A 22,156-nucleotide genomic window follows, 5' to 3' on the forward strand; every position below is an offset into this window, starting at 1 on the left:
GTGGGGCGGGGGTTGGTCTTGGGGTGCTGGTCTGGTGAGCTCCGCCCCTTTAATTCACTTCTGCTTCCCAGGGTCTCTTCCAGCCATGCCCCACCACAGATGGAGGGGAACGGGGAATGGCAGCTCAAGGGCGCGCAAGTCCCAAAAGGGGTGATTCCAAAGCAAGGACTCTTTCCAGTGGCATATATACAAGTCTTTATATATATAAAAAAGAAAAGTCAAAAGCTCAATAAATATGCAACTTTACACAGAGCCCAACCCAAGCCTGGGGTGGCCAGTGGAACTGGGAAGGAGAGAAGGGGGGTGAGGACAGGGGGAGGTCCCATTTGGGGTCAGAGGAGGGTAGAGGTGGGCTGCCCTGGAGACCTGCCCAGGGGACTGGAGCTGGTGGCTTCAGAGAGCAGCAGGGAAGGGATCCTGCCTGGGCAGGTGTGGGTGGCAGGGAGGTCAGTGAAGGTAGCGACCATGGGGATGGGGGGCAGGGCGGTCCTGAGGGGCACTGCAGCCTGGGTCTGGGGCTCTGGCAAGCGCTTCTCCACTCCCATCCAGTCTGGCAAAGTGCAAATGGGCCCGGGGCAGTGGCCGGGGTCCTGCCTGGCACTCCGGCTTGTGTATACACAAGGCAGTCGCTGGAACAGGGGCCAGCACTCCCCAGGAGGCGTGCTGTCTGCTGTCCTGTGGTCAGTGGCACCCTTGGGGGCCTCCCTCTGCTCAGACCTCCCTGCAGGGGAGGGGAGAGGAGGGGAGAGACAGTTCTTCCTTGGCTGATGCCACTCGGAGGGGCTCTGGCCACCCTCTCCTCCCCACTGGAATCTTTAGGTCCCTTCACCGCTGCTCACCACGGACACCCGCACCCAGGCCCTGGGGGGAGGCCTCAGGCTCCCGCTCCCATCCACGTCCCTGAATGCCATCTGCTCCCAGCATGACAGTGCCCCCAACGTCAGCACGCTGGGCCACCTGCCCTCTATCCCAGTTAGGCCACTCACGAGGCAGTGAGCGTGGAGCTAAGCAGCAGGGTGGTCCTGATTCGGTAGAGCTGGGCCAGCGTCAGCTTCCTGTGCTGGGCAGAGATCCCTGGGGGGAGCTCGGGCTGCACCCGGGGCGAGGCCCCCAAGGGCAGCTCTCTGCTCCTCCTGGAGGGTGGTTCAGACTGCCCAGCCAGGCAGTTGGTTCTGCCTTCCATCTCTGATAATTCGAGGCCACTGCCAGGGACTGGTGACCCCCTGTAATTCCAGCTGGGCCCAGCTTCCTGAGGGGAGCTCCGAGTCCTAATGCCAGAGACTGTAGTGGCCAAGCAGAGTTCCGACAGGCTGCGGCTGGGGGCTGGGGGCGCTCCGCGGGCGGTGGCCCCTGACAGCAGCTGGAGGAGGCTGGCCTCGGATTTGGACTTGAGCAGGGGCAGACGGGGCAGCAGCTGGACAGGAGTGCGGCGGCGGAGGCGAGGCGAGGGCGGGGGGGAAGGGGCTTGTGGTAACGCCGGGGGCCGGGCTGCTGCCTCTGTCATAGGGGCTGGGGTCACAAAGTCTTGCAAGGAGGTGGGGGAGAGGGTGCCGTAGGCGGAGTCCGTGGAGCAGGAGCGGCCGCCCACCGGGCCCAGGGGCAGCAGCTCACTGGTGGGCGTGACGGAAGAGGCTGTGGTACTGAGAGAGGTCTCATCCGACTGGGAGCTGAAGGGGCCACCCTCGAACTCAGGAGAGGACAGTGTCTCCCCAGGCTCCACCACGACCATGGCCAGGGTCTCCGTGGAGCCGTCTGAGGCACTGTGGGGCCGGGAGGACAGAGTCAGGCCAGGCAAAGGAAGCCGAGCCGGCCTGGTGCAGCCTCGTGCTGAGCACCGTGGGTCTACGGCCTCTGCCTTCTCGAAGCTCTGAGACGGCAAATGTGTGGCACACGCACCCGATCTGCTAAGCCCTGTGCCCACAACGTTAATGGCGTCTGTCACCAGCACAGAGAGAGCTTTCCTGCTGGAGACAGTCTAAGAGTCCTGAGCTCAGCTCCAAGCAGCCACTAGTGAATCAGAGTTGGCGGTCAAGTTTAAAATCGTTCGCCATCACCGCCTGGACTCTGGTGGGAGACAGAGCCCACCCCCACCCCCTACTGGGTTCAGGACACAAAGCCATTCAGAGGAAGGGGTCATGGGTGGGCCCTGCCCAGTGTCCGTGGCCTGGCGGTCGGGAGTCCTGGGCTGGAGTGCCTGCCCCGCCCTGGCCTGCTGGGTGGCCCCGGGCAAGCATACCAGTGCTGCGAGTCCAGGCTGTTGCTGCTTCTTCGCAGGATGGTGGGCGAGCTGGCAGCCGAGGTGCTACTCTCCCCACCTTCCTCCTCCTCGTCCTCCTCCTCGTCCTCCTCCTGCTCATCCTCCTCTTCTTCCAGGCTCTGCAGGTGCTGCTGGCTGCCTGGGTGCTCCTGCGCACGCAGCTGCTGCAGCTGGTTCTGCAGGTGGGGGCGGCGGTGCACAGGGGCAGAATGGACTGTGAGCAGCAGCCACCACCAGGCGGCCCTGCCCGCGGGCACAGGACTCTGCGCTCACCTGGGCGTTGTAAATGGCGTCCACCCAGCCACGACACAGCGCCTGGCCGCTGGCCTGGAATGTGTAGGCCCCCACGGCACTGTGGAACTCATTCAGGTAGATGAGGAGGAAGGAGCCTGGTTAGGAAGAGCTCGAATCAGTGTCAGCTAGGACCCTGGCCCCTGCCCATCATAGCGTTTCCCCAGGATCAGGGGCCCGGGCTCCTCACCAGGGTCCCGCAGCTCTCGGCACACGATTTTGTCCACCAGCAGTGGTGGCCTGATGACTTTGGTCCTTTCAGCCTTCTTCACTGCCTTGGTCACCAAGAGCAGGTCCGTGAAGAGGAAACAGTACACATCTATCTGGGGTGGCAGGGATAGAAGGACAGGCCAGGGGTCAGGGCCAGAGTCCTAGGGCCTTAGGCAGGGACCCCGTCTGTCTGCTCTAACACCCTCTCCTTGGGGTACTCAGACTTTGTCAAATACCTCCCCTGCTCCACCCCTGCATGAACCCAAGAGGAAAATTAAAACAAAGAGAAAGATGGTTTTCCTTCATCGAGAAGCGCTCCACTTGTGATTTATTTCAATTAAAAGCTGACAATAGTCTACGGCCATGCCACCCTGAGCAAGCCCAAACGCATCTGATCTGGAAAGCTAAGCAGGGTCGGGCCTGGTTAGTACTTGGATGGGAGACCACCTAGGAAGACCAGGTGCTGTAGGTGTAAAAAATAAAAAAATAAGGGATTGTAAGCTGACAAGGTCCTTGCAATCTGTGAGGTCAACCAAGGGTTGCCTCGTCTAAAAAATAAAAAATAAATACAATAAATAAAAGTTGACGATAAAGAGGAAAAGGAAGGTCATTTTAAAATATGATTTTCAGGCTCTGGGTTCCACCGCATGTGAAGAATTAAAAGCTCAGCAGCAAGGGTCTGGGCTGTCCCCGGCCTGCTCATGGCACGTGCCCCCTCCCTCCCACCAGGAACTCATGTGGCACCAAGTGGGCACAACTGGCACCATGGGCTGTGACTCTGCTGCTGCGTTTGTAAAGAGTAAGCCCCAGGCAAATAATCATCCCTCGTACGAGCACAAGGTCACTAGTTCTTCTTGTATTTAATTTAATTTAATTTATATGTTTTGGGGGGAGGGTATTGTAGAGCACAGGACAAGGACACTAGTTCTTGAATAGCCACCCAACTAACTGGGCAGATACAAACCAGTGACTCGGGTCCAGGAGATGCCAAGGTAGGCGTGGTACAAACCTGCAGGGCAAGAGAGGGTGGGGCAGGGACTCTGGGTGTGGGGGGGGGCCCGGAGTTACCTTGCTGTCCTTCCCCTCCTTCATCCTCAGGCTTCCCTCCAGTAGTAGCTGTCGCGTCTCCTCAGGGGAGGCGCCAGGGATGGGCGCCGTCAAATCCAGACGCAGAAATTCCTTCAGGAGCTGGGGGTGGGGGACAGGCGTAGGGGAGGTCAGGGTGCGACTCCCCGGCCCGGCTAGGAGTCCTCAAGCGAGATTCCAACGCAGTCCCTGCCTGCCGGTTTGGCCCTCCCTCCCTCCCAGCAGGGCCACGCCGCCCACCTTGTCCACCTCGTCGTTGCTGCCCTCCACCACCTCGTAGGCGTCGATGCGGGTCACCACTGCCGCCAGTCGCTGCCGCTCCTGCCGCTGCCGCATGCACGCGTTCACGTGATGGATGAAGCGCTCCACAGAGTTGATCTGGGGGCACGAGATGGCGGGTTCAAGCCCAGAGCCGGGGAGGGGCAACGAGCCATACCATACGGTGACCCGAATGGCTGTCCCGGTTACCATAGTGACGACGGCCTCCTTGGCGCGCGGCTCGTCCGTCTTTCTCAGCACCGACTTGAGCAGCAGCGGGTACTTTGTGAGCCTCTGGTGCGGCTTGGCCAGCATGTCGCTCAGCTTCAGCCGCTGGCACTGCTGGTGCTTCTCGGCCCACTGCGGCGGGAGGCGGGGGCGGGGCTCAGGGCAGGCCCCGCCCCGGGCCCCGGGCCTCACCCACCACAACCCCGCCCACCAAGCCCCTGCTGCCCGGGTGGGCCCACGGCCCTGCGCCCCTGCTCGCCAGCCAGGCCTGTCCTTACCGTGACGTAGGCCCGGAAGAGGTCGTTGTCGCGCAGCAGGCCACGCATGTACTCCATGCAGCCCTCCTCCTCCATGCAGTATCGTATGTAGGGTTTGAAGAGGGAGCCGAACTGGCGCAGGGCGGAACAGGCACACGCTGGTTACCTGGCGCCACCTGCAGGCCGCGCCCTGCACAAGCTCTTCCGTACTGCACTTTTGCGACCACCCCAGCGGGTGGCAAAGCTTATTATCCCTGTTTTCCACATGAGAAAACAGCCTTGGAGAAGGAAGTAAGGGTAGATAAGCCAGGTGGGGTCCAAACCCGGGTGATCGGCTCGGAAATCTTTGCCTCTGACCACTAGGGGTCGTGCGGGGCCACTGCTCTGGGGGAGTCTGGGGTAACGGGCAGACAGGGTCGGAGCCCCAGCCCTGCCTCACTGTCCTCGCCTGTGTGCAACCCGGCACGCACCATCTTGAAGCCTCTGAGGAAGTCCGCAGGCTGCATCAGCGCCCGCGTGCGCCGCGCCTTCTCCAGCACCGGCGCCATCACACTGCCCCACAGCCCGCGGTGCAGCCGCGCGATCTCGGGGATGTTGCTGAACAGGCGCTCGGCTTCCACCTGGGAGGCGGCAGGTGCGCTCAGCCCCGCCCCGTCCGTCCGCGCCCCTGTCCTCAACCCCTCCCCTATCCCTGCTCCCAGAAGCCAGGCCCCACTCCTCGCCTACTCCACCTGTTGACCCCGCCCTCTTCCGGCCCCACCCCTGTGCTTAAGCCCTGCCGCTATCCCCCGGGCCGGTACCGTGCCCCGCCCCAGATCCCGACGCACCTCACACAGCAGCCCCGACTCTTGCAGGTTCAGGAGGCAGCACAGGAACAGCTGTGGGGGTAGGGGGTGCTGCAGCTGGGGGGGGGGCGGGTCCAGCCCCGACGCCCCCCTCAGATTCTTAGGCTCCCCTCTACCCCTTACCCCTCCCTGGAGGCTCTAAAGCACCGTGGGGCAGAGAGGGTTCACTCTTCCAGAAAAGGCCTAGGCCCCATGGTCCCCCCAAAGGGAAGCCTGCACCCAGGCCTGGAACACCCTCCTCCACCTCTCCCTGGCTCAGCCTCTGTTTCAGCTCAGAGGGTGCCTTCCTTGGACCCCCAAGACCAGGCTAGGCACTCCCCCAGCTCAAAGTCCCTATATACACCCCCGCTCCCCTCCCATTCTGTCTCCATGCCTGCGGTGCGGGCTGCTGAACGCACTCAGCAGGTGTGCAGGAACTGCGCGGAAGGATGAAGCCTCTGTTAGTTCAGCTTGGCCTGCCGCACCTGCCTGAAGCTCCCGCCCAGGTGCCCTGCACAGGGGAGTCACCTCCTCCCCGAGGTGTGGACCTTCCCTCACGGCCCCTCTTTGTTGCCTGGCACCTACTCCTTCTGCAAAAGCCCAAACTCTGATGGGGGTACCCAGGAGGAGGCCGTGGGGGCGGACGGGGCGCCGCCGGGCCTCTGCGGCCCCACACTCACGTTGGTGATCACCCGCAGTTTCTTAACGTAGGAGGCCTCTGTGTGCAGAAGCTCCCACACCGCCTCCTGCTGGTGGCACTGCCGCCGAGTCAGCTTCTGTGGGAAGGGCAGGCAGGGGTGGCCAGGAGCCCCGAGTGTGCAGGGACGGGAAGGGTGAGCAACCTTGCAAGTAATCTGCTCTTCCCGGTGGACACACGGAGGTCCCCCAAATTCTGGGCCACTAAAACAGCTAAATGGCACACTGCATTTTCACCTTGCCTCAGTTTCCCCAAAGGGGGTTAATGACGCCAGCAGTCTGGCAGGGCTCTCCTGTGGAACATCCTGTCACTGGGTCCTCAAAAGGGCCCCATGAAAATAATGTCCCCATTTCCCCGAGGAGGAGGGAGAAGGGAGGGCTGCGGGGGGCACCCACCTCGTGCCCGTCAATGAGCTCCCGCCAGCTGTCCTCCAGCCTCGGGCAGGCGTCATCTTCATCCTCCTCCTCGTCCCCCTCCTCCTCCCACGAGTCGTGGTCAAAGCGCAGCCTCCGGGGCAGCCTGGGCAGCCCGAAGAGGCCATAGGCGTGCAGCTTGCCCTCCAGCTGCTCCATCTTGTCCACCTCCTAGGAGACCAGGGGTAAGGTCAGAGGTCAGGGCCAGCTACCTGCCCTGCCGCAGGGCCCACAGGACCACGTACCCGGCCAAAGGCGCTGGTGCTGGGGCCTGAGCTGAAGAAGCCGCTGAAGCGACTGGCCGCCCGGTTCTTCCAGCTGTCGCTGCCAGCGGTGGGCAGAGAGCAGCTGGAGGCGGTGGGCGGCTCCTGCCCCGGGATGCTCGTCTCCCCCAGGAACTCAGACATGTTCTTTCGTCGGCGGCCAGGGGCCTGGTCAGGGAGGGTCGGTCAAGGCCAGCCAGGCTCACTCTGGCCCCCAGAGCCCCACCCCAGGGTGGGCTTCCTTGACCTCCAGCCAGCCCGGGACGTGGGAGGGTCTCTGCTGCCCAGCCTGGGAAGCCGCCCCTCCTGAGACCCGCACATGCTCTGGGGGCTGTAACATCCAGACACAGATGCATCCGGACCACCCCCAGCCACCCAGCCACAAGCGTGAAGCAGGTGGGGAGAAAGAGTCGCACACTCAGATGCGCTTGGGAGCGCAGCTCCAAGTGGATCCACAATGCACACGCATGCGTACAGCCAGTGACACACACAGTCTCACTCCCCACGTGTCTGTTCTCTCTCTCTCTCACACACACACGCGTACCCCACCCCCGGGCACTAGAACACTCTGCGACGAGACCCATCACACTGGGGTGCAGTCAGATCCCGAGGGGGCCTCCTATTCTCACAGAAACCCCATTTTCCAGAAGGGGAGATTGAAGCCCCAAGAGGGAACAGAGAGGGGCCCAGCGGGCCTCCCCTCTAAGGCCCGGCCCCGTCCCCAGCCCTGACACAGCCCCGCCTCCTCACCAGGATGTCCAGGCTCTCCCTGCGGTTCTGGGGGTCCACACGGTCCGGGGCAGGCGCCCCGGCCCCGGCTGGCCGCAGGATCGGCAGGCTCAGCGACTTGCAGTCCTTTACCCCCTGCTCCGCCTTCCCTTCGTCCCCCGGCTTGGCTGGGGCGGCATCAGGGGGCAAGGAGAGGCCCTCAACATGGGGTCCGACGGAGGAGGCGGCCCCAGTCTCCTCTCCCCCAAACCACTGAACCACGGACCAAGCCCTCGCTGCCCTCCCCTGAAGCTCCGCCCTGCAAGCCCTGGCCCCTTCTGCCCAGCAAAGACATCTGTATGGTAATGAGCCTGCTCAGGGCCATGGCCAATAAGAACCTGAGCCTGGGAAGACACGCCCATCTCCAGAGGGCCCGGCCAGGCTCCCCAACCCCACCAGCTGCTTACCTTTGACCCGCAGGTAGTGTCCCCCAAACCTGTAGGCCTCGAAAGTGAGGGACAGGGGCGTGTTGGACTGGTCCAGGTAGATCTCCACCTTGCCCAGTGCGATGCCCTTCCTTTCAAATATTGGCAGCAGCACCTCCCTGCCCCGGGGCGGAGGCGCCTCTGTTAGGGGGCGGTCACACGGGCCCCCATCCCATCCACAGCCCCAGCTCCCACCGCCCTTCCCAGTGGAAAAGAGAGGCACCTGCAGGATCACACGCAGGTACACGCACACCTGTGCACAGAGGTGCACACGCTCCTGCATGCGTCTGCACACGAGCTGCCGCAACCTGGCCCTCACACTCACATCCGTACAGTCAGAGGCCCGTCCACACACAGGGACTGGACCATGCATACGGGGCTGGAATACACGCACAGGTGGACGGGCCTTGTCACGTGTGTCCTCACACTGCTGTGTACACCATGTGGGTGGACCTCCCCACAGGTTGGGGATGCGGTCACAAGCCACCACACACAGATCTGTAGGAGGCCGCGCCTGCCCCCAGCCCACTTCCGCACCCGGCCACCGAGCCCTACCCTAGTGACTTCTTCTTCACGGCTGGTACGATCTCTGTCTCGATGTCAACACTCAGGTCAAATTTGAGGGTGAAGCACTCCTTGCTGGGGTCCTAAGAGGACGCGGTCTCAGCCTCTGCATCCCTCGTCCCCCATGCTCCCCATCCCAGGGTCCGCGATGGGAACCACAGTGGGGAGGGGACTCGGGGACAGTCCCAGGGAGGCCCCCAGTGTCTGTCCTGCCTGAGGGAGCAGCTCCTGGAGCAGCCCCCACCTGGCTAAGGTGGGTCATGCTGGGCTGCAGGCCAGGGTGGTGAGGGAGGGCCACGCCAGGCCCCACGCCTGGTCCTGGGTTCAGAGCAGACAGGCCCAGCCTTGGGGATGGAAAGCAGGGGCCCCTCTGCCCGCCTGGGGCTCCTTACATCTGTGTGTCTCCTCCTGGCTTTCTTCTTGGAGAGTTTCAGACCTGTGCTCTTCCGGTCTCTGCAGGAAGCCGGTGAGGGCAGAGGCTGGAGGCGTGGTGGGTCCTCCATAGGGCGGGAGTGGGCCCTGGCTGGCCACCCCCCCCTTACGCACCCCAGGTGACCAGGTAACCCAGGCGCACTCCCGTAGGCCAGGGCCCACAAGTGGGTGTGCGCCCTCTGGTGGCCAACACAGGAGCCACACACAGTGGTACCTAGTCAGGTGGTGCCTGATCCCAGAGGCCCAGGAGGCTGCCGCAGGCTAGGTGGCCTCCTCTAGGAATTGGGCAGCCGCAGAGACAGGGCCTCTGGTCCCTGCACCTCTGAGCCGAGACCCAGCCTTGGGGCCCCGAGGTGTCTGCTCTGCCCACCCACCCCTCACCTACCCTTTGCCATCCATACAGCTTTCCTCCTCCTCCTCCAAGCCCACTGCAGGGCTGGTGCGCGGGGGGCATGACCGGGTGGACACGTTCCGGGCCAGGACGGAGCCTTAGGAGTACAGTGGGGGTGGGGTTGTGCCCGCTCCCTCCCTGGTCCTTCCTCAGCCTTCCAACGTGGCCATCTCTGGAGGGGCCACTGCCCGCTACCAATCCTGGGGCACCCCCTCCCCAGACTAGCTACGGCCTTTTGGTTCTGTGAGGAGAGGGGCTCAGTCATTGCTTGTCATCTGTTCACTCTCAGATTCAAAAAGACACAAGAGCCCTGAGATGACACAGAGTGATGCCCGCTCCCAACACAAATCCACCTGCAGCCTCAGTTTACCTGTCTGTGAAATACGGATAAAGAAGCCGGCCTCTGGGATTACTGCGGGAAGGGATCAAAGTCCACGGCTCTTTCTCTCAGGCCTCACCCTACCCCCACCCCTGTGACCATACCCAAAGTCCCAGGGGGCCTTGGCAGACAGGGAGAGTCCTTTTGTGCCTCTGACCAGCTAAGAAGGGAGACAAAGGGTTGGCATTTCTCTCCAGGCCCAGTGTCTGGAAGCCACTCCAGCACAGCCAGCTGGCCGTGATCCTGGGCCAGGTCCCTATTCAGCACGAGGGGTTTCTTGTTTCCCGCGACAAGTCCCTCTGACCTGCCCACCCCCACCCCACTCCCACCCCCGCGGCCTCTACTCCAGGCTGGAGGATTTGCCCAGAAGTCCCCAGCCCCGAGGACATGAAGAAAGGGGCCTCCTGATGCTGGCCCCAGGCCAGGGGCAGGGCCGCTGGGGGAGGGTGGTGCAGACCTGGCTCTTGGGACAGACAGGCCTGCTCTCAAGATGGGGCACAGTCCCCAGCTTTTAAGTCCGGCCGCCGCGGAGACTGGGAGAGATCTCTCGTCAGCCCTTCTGAAGCCTCTTGTTAAAAAACTTGCGGAACAAAAGGGACTGAAACGTACTTGGGTTTCATCATTTCAGCCGACTCTTGTCCTTCTGATGGCCCCGTCACAGTTCCAACAGTTACCAAGACGCTGTGCCCCTGGACGGGGAGTCTGGGGCTACCCCGGGAACGCCAGGGTCCGGGCTGGGCCCCCCACCGGTGCTCACCTTGTGGGGGCAGGTCGAAGCGGACGTGTCCGTCATACTGCATGATGCTGTGAAACTTGCTGTCACAGGCCTCGCAGAGGTTGAGGGGTCCCCGGCGGTGCAGCTGCTGGCAGTCGGCGTGGTGGCATACCTGTGCGGCCCAGGATGGGGGCGTGGCCCCGGATTTGCCACGTGGCCCCGGCCTACACTCTCTCCCACCGCACGGATGACCTTCCCGCCTGCTCTTCCGTCCCCCAACCTCCCATAGCTCACCCCTAACGCTCTCCTGCTGACTCTGCCTCTGACATTTTTAGGGAAACAAAAGCCATCAGAAGTCTAGGGTCCATGAGCTTCCCACCATGTCCACCCGCTGCCCGGGGCTGCGGGGGCTTGGCGCTGCTCCAACCCGAAGCCAGCCTTCCACCGAGATCCGAGGTGCAGGGCCGCCGTTCAGCCTCCCCTGCCGCCACATCCTCAGGTCGTCCTCCCCACGGGGCAGAGCACTCCCATCCGCGCGCGAACCCGAACCCGCCGCTCGGTCTCCAGACGCCGCTCAGCTGAACTCCAGCTAAACTCCGTAGGACAGGTGTCCGCGCCCCCCTTCCCAGTTCTCTCCCCTCGGCACTGCTCATCCGCCCCGACTTTTTATTTTAAAATACTTCGAAGCTACAGAAAGTTATAAGACCCGTATAACGATACCCACACCCGCTTCTGGCTTCCCCAGCTGTTCCCACCGGGCTTCTGTCTCTCCCATTACCCGCCTCCCCCGTGCAGAAGTCAAGGCAGCACCTGGACGTCCTCCTACGAACACGGAAGCTGAGCAGATGCACAGTCCGCCGAGCGTCCGCGCCTGCGCCGCCCGACTGTCTGAACAATGTCCTTTACAGGCTGTTTTTCCCCGCACAGGATCCAATCCAGGTTTGTGTGAACATTTGGTCTTGTCTGATTAATCCTTTAAGTATAAATTCCCTGATACTTTTTTTTTTTTTGACCTTTCATGATATTGGAAGCACCCGAGCCAGTGGGCTGGCCGAGAGACCCCCCCGGGTGGGTCCGTCTGAGGTCCTCGGGTATCAGGCTGAGCATGCGGGCAGAGACACGAGAGGCTGTGTGACCTCCTCTGTGCGCCCACGATGCCAGATCACCTGGGGACCTCGCTGTCTTTTGTAAAGTCCCTTTTTTTTTTCTGGGGCGACGCTCTGAGATACCCTGTTCCCCGGCAATCTCACACTCCAGAGCTCCAGCATTCACTCAAGATTTTGGCCTAAATCGATGATTACTATGATGCTCGAACTGGAAATTCTCTCCTCTTCCCGGTCTCTCCGAAACCCTCCCCCATCAAGGGTTCACCCCCTCCCCAACTGAGCAAACTCACTCTTCTCGGTGACTCTCCCCAGTGACTGCCACGTTTCTAAGCTCACTTGTCTGTTCTCAGGGGACCCAGCATTTGACATCGGTGTCTCTGAAACCTCTTCTTCCTCGGTCCCCAGGACCCAGGCTCTGCTGGCTCTCCTCCCGCCCCCATCCCCGCCCATGGGCCCCTCCCCACTTTTATCTACATCAACCCTCTGGGCCAGTCTTACGACTTGGAACACCTCCACGTGCCCAGGGCTCCGAGTAAACCCCCAAGTGAGACCTCGCCCAGGACTGGAGCAATCTTCTCCATCTCTCCTGGACTCTAAGAAGCATCTCGACTTCACCCGTCCGCATACACGAGCTCCTGACTCCTCCACGCAGCTCCGTCCCCCTCAGCTAACCCGATGCCTCCTGGTCCTGTGGTGTTAGGGGGCTGAGTTGTGTCCTTCCAAGACTAGTTGAGACCTGAACCCCAGGACCTCAGACAGCAGCCTTAATTGGAAATAAGGTGGCGGCTGATGTCACTAGTTAAGATGAGGTCATACTGGAGTCTCTGATCATAGAGTATGGAGTAATCGCGTGACTGGTGCCCTAATAAGAAGAGGAAAAGAGACAGAAACATGGAGACACAGGAGACCACGTGACGACATATGAACCAAGGAGCGCCAAGGAGCGCCTGGGGCCACCAGAAGCTGGGAGAGGCAGGGAAGGGCCCTCCCCTGGAGCCTTCAGAGGGTGCATGGCCCTGCAGGCAGCTGGATCTCAGACTTCTGGCCTCCAGAGCTGGGAGAGGATAAAATTCGATTGCTCTAAAGCCGCCCGAGTTGGTGTTAATTTCTTACTGTAGCCCTGAGAAGCTAATGCATTCGACCAAAAATGTGGGGTCACCTCTGATCTTTCTGTCGCAACGCCCCCCCTCGCCCCGCCCAGTCAGTCCGAAAATTCTGTTGGCTCCACCTTTAATCTCCGCAGCTTCGAACCGGCCACGGTCTCCAGCCCAGCGCAGCCGCTTGGCCGGCCATGGCGCCTCTCAGCTGCATTTCCACAACGGCCTCGTCACTGTCACCCTGCCTACACCCTCGCCCTCCGGCCGGGGAGCCCAGAATGGACCCCGTTCACGGAGGAGGCACGCGCGCCTGCTCAAAACCCCGCGGCGGCTTTCCATGTCGTTCCCGGTACAGTGGCCTCGTGGGCCTCCTGCCCTGCTGCCACCCCCATCCGACACGCCCGCCAGGTACACTCCCACCTCTGAGCCCGGAAGCCCCAAGTGCTGTCCCCAGGGACCGAAGAGACCAGCTCCCCTGCTTCTTGCAGGTCTTTACTCCAAAGCCCCATCTCCCCGTCTAAGGTTTCGGCTCCTCTGCGCTCCCTCTCCCCTTCCCCCTTTCTTTCGTTCCACCATCTCACACCTGCGTATTTCACCTTGCTGCTCCCACACCTTGTAGGATCTGCGAGGACAGCCGCTCACTGCTCTAGCTCCAGTCCCACCCACTCAATAAATTCCTGTTTATTAGTTAGGGCAATGGAGGGTCGCTGAAGTTTTTGGCTGGGCAGAAACCGATCTGAGATTTTCAGGATGACGGACAGGGGTGAGGATGGCCTGGGTAGCAGAGACTTGGGTGAAGAGCGGAGGGAGGAAGAGGCTGAAAAGTTCTGATCCCCGTTTGGACTGTGGTCGCTCCTGTGCCTGGGGCTGCCTTGAGGGCTCCTCGCCCCAGGGAGAGAGCTCTGACTGTCCCTATTTTAAAGAGGAGGAAAGCGAAGCTCAGAGAAGTAACTTGTCTAAGGGGACAGAGCCAGTGGAGCCTGGCTCGAACCCAGCGTGTAGCTCCAGATCCCAGATTTTCACACCACCTGTCAGGTGGCTGAGAAGGGACAGTGGAGTGGGGGACGGGAGGAAATCAGTCACAGTTTGACGGTCGCCGTTTTGGCTCCTGTGTCCCTCCACTCCACCAGACAGAAAAGGAAACATGGACACAGAAACGGCAGCCAGAGGGGTCAGACTGAGGAGGCCACTCGCTCTCGGGGCCCTGGGCCTCAAGGCCGGCAGCTGGGGACATTAATGGCCCAGATTCTGGCTGGCAGTCTGAGCGCCCCCCACTTCCACACCCTTTTCAAGTCGTCTAAAACAGTGTTCTCAGGCCCTGAGGTAGGGGCAAGGGACTCCCTTCAACCAAAGCAACTGTTTTTGTCTACTTAATATAAAGGCAGCATAAAAATCACGATCCCCAGCCTCACCCCTGCCCGGGCGCACCTCGAGGTTCCCAGGGCACTGCTGACAGAGGGCCTGGCTTTGCAGGTTCTTGGACCCTCGAGCTGCGAGCATCTTCTCTGGACAATGAATCTTGGGAAGGCAGCTGCCCTACTCCTGCCCTTCTTCCGGGAGCCCCCCGTCTGCCAGCTCTGCACCCCTCTCTCCCTGAGTCCGGCCTGGCAGCCAGCCTGGCAAGGGTGCCCCTCACCGCTTCCAGGCCTCTCGAGATTCCCAACAGCTGCATTTGCTGGTGCTCGGCTTGGCACTGGGCAGTGGGTGGGGCTGTAGACCTGCCAGGTATCCAGGCCCTGGTCTCAGCAGGTGGAGGGCGACATGGCCTACAGAGGGTCTCTGGGAACCTTACAGTCCAGGTACCCGGTTCTGTGACACAATCTTGTTTTTACGCGAATCCAATATATAGACGGCAGCTTCAGAACTCAGCAAATATTTACTGAGCACCTGCTTGTTATGTGCGCACCCTGTGGAGGCACTGGATCCCTGGGGAGACTCAGGAAGCTGGTCCCAGCACCCGGGGCTTTGGCGAGCACCCCCGCCCCTTCCTACTGTTACTGTCACTACTAGATACTAATGATGACAGGACACCAGGGCCCAGCCCGCCCACCTCTGCTTCCATCCTCCCTGCGAACCCCAGGCTCAGGGAACCCAGGGGCATGCGGGGCTCAGGCCCAGGACCCTCACTTAATTCAGCGGGGCTGGTTGAGGCTGAAGTTCCAGGAACCCCCAGGGACAACCACGAGTCCCACTGGGAGGCTGTAGCTGGGCAGGATGCGGCTCCCCACCCATTCCCCCACCTCAGTCGCCAAAACACAGCTCTCTCCAGGGGCAGGAGTCTCCCCAGCACTTTAGTGGGGCAGCCCCTTCCCCTTCTCTCAGACTCGGGGGCTCACCCTCTGAAAGCGGCAGGGGAAGGGCAGCAGGGTCCAGGGACCAAAGTTCCCAGGACTCAACGCCAGGAAGGGAGAGCCCACCATTCTGCCCCGCAAGGTCACACTGCAACTCGGAAGTCGGAGAATGGACTAGAACTTTACAAATACAGAGGGGGCCGGTTGGGGAGCAAGATCGAGTCACTTCTCCCGGGGAGGGGCACCCGTGTGGCTTTGCCCTCACCCCAGGGCTGGCCCGGGGCAGGGGCAGGAGGGGTGTGGCAGGCGGGGGCAGAGGAAGGAAAGGGGGAGGGGTGGCCACGGGCAGGGCCTGGGACCCACAGGTGTGTCCGGAGGCAGCCCCAGACACAAAAGACCGGGGTGGGCAAACCGCCTCCGTGGCCTGGCCCCCTCGATGGCGGGGTGGGGACACACACCTCAGGGCCCCAGGCCCTAGTCCCCCTTCCCCGCGCTGTACCGCCCCGGCCGGCAGCTCGGCCACCGCGCGCCCCACCCGCGCCCCGGCTGCCCGCACGGCTGTCCGCGCCCTACCTGGCCTTCCCTGTCGCGCGAGCGACCCCTGGCCCAGCAGGGAGCGGAGGCCCAGGAGGGCATTCCCGGGCCGGGCCTGGAGGCCGCGCGGCGCCCGGAGACGCCGGGGCCCGTCCCCATGGCGGCCGGAGGAAGCGGCAGTCTGCGCCGCCCGCAGCCCGCGGACAAAGCGCCGAGCCCCGCTTCCTGCCATTGTGCGGCCGCGCCCGCCCCGCTGAGCGCCGGGACCCCCGGGGACCGGGGCCGGGAACGCCCGCCCCGTCCGCCCGGCCCGGCCCCGCCCCCGCCGGCCCCGACTTCCGCACTGGCCCCCCAGCCCCTTCCCCACGGGCCGGGCTCGGAGTGTCCATCTCGGACCTGCTCCCCCCGCCGGCGAAGCTCCCTGAATGCTGGTGGCAGAAGGGAGGGACCGGGACCAGGACATTCCCCCATCCCGTCCTCGGACCCGGCTCCCCCTCTCCGCGCTGACCTTCAGCTGCCCCGCCCGGCCACACGTCCAGCGCTCAGAGGTCCTCCTGGGGGTCATTGACTGCCACCCACAGCCCGAGCCCCGGCCTCCGGGCCTGAGCCCGAGGACCCCCCCAGTGCTCAGGCCAGGGCCGGGGGCAGAGGAGTGGAGGGTCCCGGTGACGACAGGTGGAGGCGGCACGGGGAGGGGGCGCGCCGGGAGGAAAGGGCGGAGACGGTAGTCCTTGGGGAGCGCCCAGGAGTGGGGCGAGACCCGTCAGGAAAACCCCGCCGCCCACCTCAGCTTTCCCCGAGGACCCTGCTGCTCCAGCTGAGTGCGTCCGCGTGCCCCAACCTCCAGGGGGCGCTCATCCGGACGCAGAGGACCGCCCCCCGCCCCAGGATGGGATGTGGTGCTCAGGTCCCCACTGTAGCGTCTCAAAGAGCTTTTACACTCACTCCCGGCAGGTGAGGGCGGGCACTATTATCCCCATTTGCGGTGACCGGGCTAAAGTGGCATCAGAGTCAGGAATGGAATCCAGACTTCTGACTCTGGGGTTCCGGAACGGCCTCCCTGGGACACCCTTCAGTGTCCATGCAGTAAGCGGCACGTGCTGTCATCAGCCCACCCACCACTTACAGCTCCCCCTCAGTCTGGTTCAACTGGGGAGGAAGGTGGGGGGTCTCTGAAGACGGTTCTGACGGGGGCAGGCGTTTCTTAGGGGCCACTCCCAAAGCCTGAGTCATTCGCTGTCCACTCCACAGGCGGATCTTTTGAAATTTAAAACCCGATCATGTCACACCCTTCCCTCCCCCCCACCGCCCCCCTTAATAGTCTCCAGTGGCTTAGAATAAAATCCCAACGTGGCTTGGCTCCTACTTCACGCCCTGGCAGGTCCCACACGGGGTCCGTCATACTGACCTTCCTCCCTACAACTCACCCAGCTCAGCGCCTGCACATCTGTGTTCTCCGTCTGGAACACCACATGCCCCTGATCTTCCAACAGCTGGCACTGGGCCCCATCCTGGACGCTACCTCCGCAAGGGGGCCTTCACCCTCCTTCCAAAATAAATAGCCCCTCAACTTCCAACGCTCAGATCTCTTAAATAGAATGCTTTCCTCCTAGGTACATATTACCACCTGAAGTTATTTGACTTCTTTGTTCACTTCTGGATTATCACTTTCCTGCTAGAATACCCTCTCCAGAGGCCAGCGGCCTTGGCTGTCTGCCCCATACTGCATCCTCAACGTAGAACAGTCCTGGCACACAGCAGGTGCTTGGTATAGACTAGATGATGACTGGATGAATGAAGGTAGATGAAAGGTCTTCATGCCAAGGAGGCCCTTGGGGCAGAGGAGGTCTCAGCCAGCATGTCCCTTCTGGGCCAACAGTCGAGAAAGGCCTCCCCTCTGCCTGACCACAGGTTCTCTCTCCTCCTGGCATTCATGATCTTGGGCCTGCAGACCCAGGAAGGTCATTTTACACTTTAGACCCTGGTGGTTTTGCCCAGGCCCCCTGCCCCTGTGGCCATCCCACAGGCTCAGAGCTGAGCCCTCCCAAGTGCCAGGCCTGTGCCAGGAGCTTGGGACAGCAAATTTTGTTCACTCTTCTCTAAAATCCTAAGGAGGAGATACTGTTACTATCCCCATTTAACAAAGAAACTGAGGCTTCGAAAGGTTAAGTGGCTTGCTTCAAGTCACCAGCGGGTCAGTGGGGAGGCAGATGTCCGTGCTTTGGGCCACTACCCATATCTTAGGCACAGGGTGCTATGGGGTGCATGAAGACTGGCTGAGTGATGGTTTGGGCAGCAGAGCCTTGAGGTCCACCCCTTGGGGACAGGGCAGATTCAAAAGCCAGCTAGGGGAATCCTACTGGTCTGGGGTAACCAGCTCACATTAAATGGAGAGCACCAGGGCTGAGCCACAGCAGGTCACCGTAAGTCACCTGAGTGATCAGGCCTTGGCCATCCCTCAGTCATGCTCCTCCAGTCAGGGCGGGGGTGCTCCTTAGAGCACCAGGGCCCTGCTGCCCCAGGAGCCCACAGAGCTGGCAAGGAAAGGAGGCCCCAGCCTCTGCACCAGGAGAGAGAGGAGCCCCCCGAAAGTTCCTGGTTCTCACCTCCCCTCTACGGGACAGAGCGGAAATCGTGCCTGGGCTATAGCAGGTCCCAGAGGTCCAGCCCCTGACTCCCTGGGGAGGGGGCCCCTCCCCAGCCCAGCCCCGGCTCTAGGCTCATGAGTCAGGACCGGCTTGTTGAAACTGATCCTCAGAAACCAGATGCTGGCACTGATGAATAATGGAGTCTCCGAGGCAGGAGTCCCCCTCTCATCCCTGCCCCCCGGCACCACCTCCACAGCCCCAGAAAAAGAGGCCTGTGGGCATGCCCACCCTGCAATGGTTGGGGCCCCCTCCTGGTCTGTGGTGGGAGCTGGAACTTCCTGTCCAGTAGAGACTGCGGGTCTGGGGCGAGGTCTGGGGCCTGCTCCATGCTCTGCCCACAGCAGATGGGCCTTGAATCAGGAGTTGGGGCTCCCTAGTTGAAGGGACACCCCTGCCCAAGGGCTCCCCACCTGGGCTAAGTTCCCCTGGAAGCCTACGGGCCCCAAGGCCCCATCTGGCACCTTGGAGATCCAGGGGTGGAGGCTGCATGCGTGGGCAGGTCGGCTGGGCTGTTCTCCTGCTCCCAACGGCCTACCAGCTCCTCCCTTCCCCCAGGCCTGGGCCTAACTCCTCGTCCTTCAGGTTCCAGGGGCCACCTGGAGGCAGAGCCTGCCCGAAAGTCCTGCCCTGAGCTGGGCAGATGGCAAGGGTATAGAGAACCTGTCCACAGGCCAGTCCCACGGCACAGGCCTGGGAAACCAGAGAGGCCCCGTCCTCCCCAGAGGGGCGTCTGGCTGGGACCCAGTGCTAGGGAGACAGGGAGAGGCTGTGGTCCATGAACGTCACTTCCCGCCCTGTCCCTGCACAAGTGCGCCTGACCCCGGAGCTGAGGACCGCAGCATCACAGCCAGTGCCTTCTCCTGGCAACTCCTTCTCCAGCACCGGATGGAAGGCTACTTGGGACGGAACGGGGGAGAGGACACGTGCCTGGGCTGCAGTAGACCTGCTTCTGGGGCCCACCTGCCCCTGCCCTTACCCACCTGTGCAGAGAGGGCACTGGCCAGGTCCCTAGAATTTTCTATCTACAGATGGCTGCAAGATCATAATATATTTATGGACCCTGGCCAAGGGGCAGAGTGAAATCCACCTAGAGCCACCCCCTCCCCAACCTGGGGAAGGTTTTTGGGTAATCTGTAGGGTCTAGGGACCCCTGGCCTCCATTTCCTCACCTTTAATCAAGGAAGCCAGGGCCTATCCTGGATCCCTCTGTCCCGCCAACCCAACCCCCCCGCCCCCCCAAACAGCTGCCCGAGGCACAGACTCTCGCGCCCCCTGCCGGCCTCCGAGAGGACTTTCCTTGAGACTCACCCACGATCAGCCAGATGAGGCAGGGTCCCCGAAGCCTCCTAATCACCCTAAGTCAAGGCCCCGCCCCCAGCAACAAACCTCACAGCAGGGCTGAGGTTCCATAGGCTCCTCACAGCCATATCTGGGGGCCGACTCCCCCTTAGAGTCACTGGGACGGGAGCGGGGGCGGACGCTTCGGCCCATTCCACATTCAAGTAAACGGAGGTAGAGCCAGCGGCGCCCGTCGATCCCCATCCGCAGGCCCGGGACTGTGTGGGACTTTCCACTCTGGTTCTGTCCATTAATTTGGGGGAAATCTTGGTGCTCGGACCCACCCCGTCCGGACCCGAGCCCTGTCCAGACTCCGGCTTCCCCGTAAGACTCACCTAGGGACATGGGTTTCCTCCCCTGTGGCTGGGGCTCAGGGCGAGACTGCCAAAGGCCCCCCCAGGGGGGGCGCGCAGGGCGAGGGGGACCGGAGCCGCGGGGAGGGCTCAGTCGGACCGCGCTGGGTTGGCGCGCCGGGCGTAGGGGAATTACGGTAGGCCGGCGCGGGCGCTACCACCTGGGCGGGCCGGGACGTACCATCCGCGCGCGCCCGGCTGGGATAGGGGAGCGCTGGGATTCAGAAAAGGGCCCTGCGGCCAATCCTGCAGTCCCAGGGATGGCAGGGAGCCCAGACAGCGCTCGCGGGCAATCTAGGGTCCAGGCAGCGGGGAGACAGGGAAGGCAGTAATCATTGTCCCCGAGGGGGCGGCTGTTCACAGATCTCCAGAAAGGTCAAAGTCCCTAGTCTTTAACCTGGGCTCGAAAACAGGGGCTCGCAGGTCCTCGCTGAGGCCCCCGGCAGGAAGCTGCTTTGGCCGGCAAGAGGGGCCCTGGGGGTCCAGGCGAAGGGACCTGCAGGCCGAGCCCGCCCTGGGAATCGCCCCAAGCCAGGCTCGCTTCCGCTCCTTTATAAATGGCTGGATCCTGAACTGCGCCTCCCTGGCGCCTGAGAAACCCGCCGGCCTGTCTCTGTGTCCCCCTCTTTTTTCCTGGCTCATGTATGGCGTGGCTGCGAAAGGGAGCCATTCCCTCCTTTGGTGGTTCCCAGCTTCCCTCTCCTAGCAGTGGGAGTTTAGAACAACTCACTCTGCGCTAGGAACTGCGGGGGCAGAGACTTTCAGGGGTACAGGGGTCCCACTGCGGAAGTGGGCAACCATGCGCCCAGCACACCTCCCCCCTTCCCGAGCATGGGTGCAGTGACCTCTGGCTCCTATCAGGTACTACCCTTCTTGGGGCTGGGTCCACACCAGGCCACCTCGTCCCACGTGGTGGGAACTCTGTCTCTGCCCCAGGCCTCCACCTGCCACCCCCACCCCCACCCCCCTGCGATTACTTGGCCAAAGCCCGGGCATGTCCTCTCTGGCCCGGGCCCTTTCTTCAGCTGCAGCTGGACTGCCACCTGTCTACAGCTGACCAGCATCGAAAAGATCCAGTTACCTCCAGAGAGCCCCCAAATCTGGTCATTCTCAAGGGCCCCCTGACCTCCCGCCTCTTGTCCCCAGAGCATTGCCCAAGAGAATAGGGGACTCCCTCTGCCATTATTCACCACATCCTGCCCATTCTTCCTCCACGGGGGTCTCAGATCCACCCCTTCCTCTGCCTCGTGTCCACTGGTCTTTATCTGGCCACCCCGCCCCTAGACACACACACACACACCCTCATCCCTGCCACCTCACACCCCATTGTTGAGCTGGAAGGGAACTCTGAGGTCAGAAAATCCAACCTCCGTTCTCTGCTTGAATACCCCTAGGCAGGAGGTGCTCACTACCTAAACATCGGGGAGCAGCTTCAGCTGTCGCAACTCCTGCCTGTACTGAACCCCAACTCACCTCTCTGCCAGGGCCCCTGGGAGCCACACGGAAAAACTCACCACCCTTTCCTTAGACATGGGAGGCCTGAGGACAGACAGAGCAGGTCTGACTCGCCCCAGCAGGTCATTTCACCTCCCTGCTTCTCCGTGTCCTGTCTCCAAAACAGAGATCGGGTGGGCCCTCCGGCCAAGCGGGGGTGTGAGGAGCAGGCTGAGGTCTCCGTGCGGGCCGGGCACACAGCAGGTGCTGATGATGGTGGCTGCTAGAATCATTCCCTGCAAGGCCCATCTCCAGGCTAAATACCCCCAAGTCATCTGTCCCCTCAAATGTGGCAGTGCGGTGTCCCCGTGTGACCTAGGGTGCCTTGAACAGACTGACCAGAGCGCCCGGCTTAAGGACGCCCTGACGGTCCCCCCACAGCCTGAGAGCTCCACCTACCCTGGAAAGGGGCGGGCTTGGCCCTTGGAGCTCACAGGTGCGGGCCACTTTACACAGCTTCGTCACGGGGTCTCTGAGGCAGACAGCTTGATTCTTCACCTGACATCAGGGTGCTCCCCATCCCGCTTCGCCTCCCTCTCCCCATCCCCAGGCTCTGCCTGCTCCTTACAACCCCAACATCCCTCCCTGCTCACTCAGCTTTCCTGCATCTCGGTACCTCCTCTTTCCTCAGGATGCCAGCCTCCTCCTCCAGGAAGCCCATCCTGATAACCTCCTACCCCCAGAATGAACTCCAGGGGCAGGAGGTAGGGGTGGGGTGGCTGATTCATCTTAGAAGCCCCAGGACGGGTTCAAATAAAACCTCAAGGGTGGGCCCAGAAGCAGAAGGGTCCAGCCCTGTCAAAAGATGGCCCTGCCCAGGACAGCCTAGGCGCCAGT

At 62.2% G+C, this 22,156-nt stretch overlaps 1 protein-coding gene and 1 pseudogene across 9 annotated transcripts in view; one reads left to right on the forward strand and one right to left on the reverse strand.

Moving 5' to 3' along the window:
• Positions 1–178: 178 nt before the first annotated feature.
• PLEKHG5 (pleckstrin homology and RhoGEF domain containing G5) overlaps positions 179–22,156 on the reverse strand; it is a 44,194-nt gene continuing 22,216 nt past the window's right edge. For 2 of the 9 annotated variants that reach the window (XM_036228149.1, XM_036228161.1), the window contains exons 3-22: positions 10,501–10,630; positions 9,359–9,461; positions 8,934–8,994; positions 8,533–8,624; positions 7,960–8,096; positions 7,535–7,680; positions 6,767–6,952; positions 6,504–6,692; positions 6,092–6,187; positions 5,415–5,465; positions 5,058–5,207; positions 4,609–4,719; positions 4,313–4,462; positions 4,085–4,222; positions 3,827–3,946; positions 2,739–2,871; positions 2,531–2,646; positions 2,237–2,433; positions 987–1,760; positions 179–721 (exon numbers count right to left, since the gene is read on the reverse strand). In XM_036228149.1, coding sequence (XP_036084042.1) covers positions 712–721; positions 987–1,760; positions 2,237–2,433; positions 2,531–2,646; positions 2,739–2,871; positions 3,827–3,946; positions 4,085–4,222; positions 4,313–4,462; positions 4,609–4,719; positions 5,058–5,207; positions 5,415–5,465; positions 6,092–6,187; positions 6,504–6,692; positions 6,767–6,952; positions 7,535–7,680; positions 7,960–8,096; positions 8,533–8,624; positions 8,934–8,994; positions 9,359–9,461; positions 10,501–10,630 — 3,090 coding nt within the window. In that variant the 3' untranslated portion in view covers positions 179–711. The other 7 variants (XM_036228170.1, XM_036228172.1, XM_036228169.1 and 4 more) reach the window with 7 other exon arrangements.
• On the forward strand, positions 3,112–3,230 carry LOC118606698 (annotated as a pseudogene).

This window comes from Rousettus aegyptiacus, unplaced genomic scaffold (assembly GCF_014176215.1).
Source record: "Rousettus aegyptiacus isolate mRouAeg1 unplaced genomic scaffold, mRouAeg1.p scaffold_m13_p_1, whole genome shotgun sequence".
In the NCBI taxonomy this organism is placed as follows: Eukaryota; Metazoa; Chordata; class Mammalia; order Chiroptera; family Pteropodidae; genus Rousettus; species Rousettus aegyptiacus.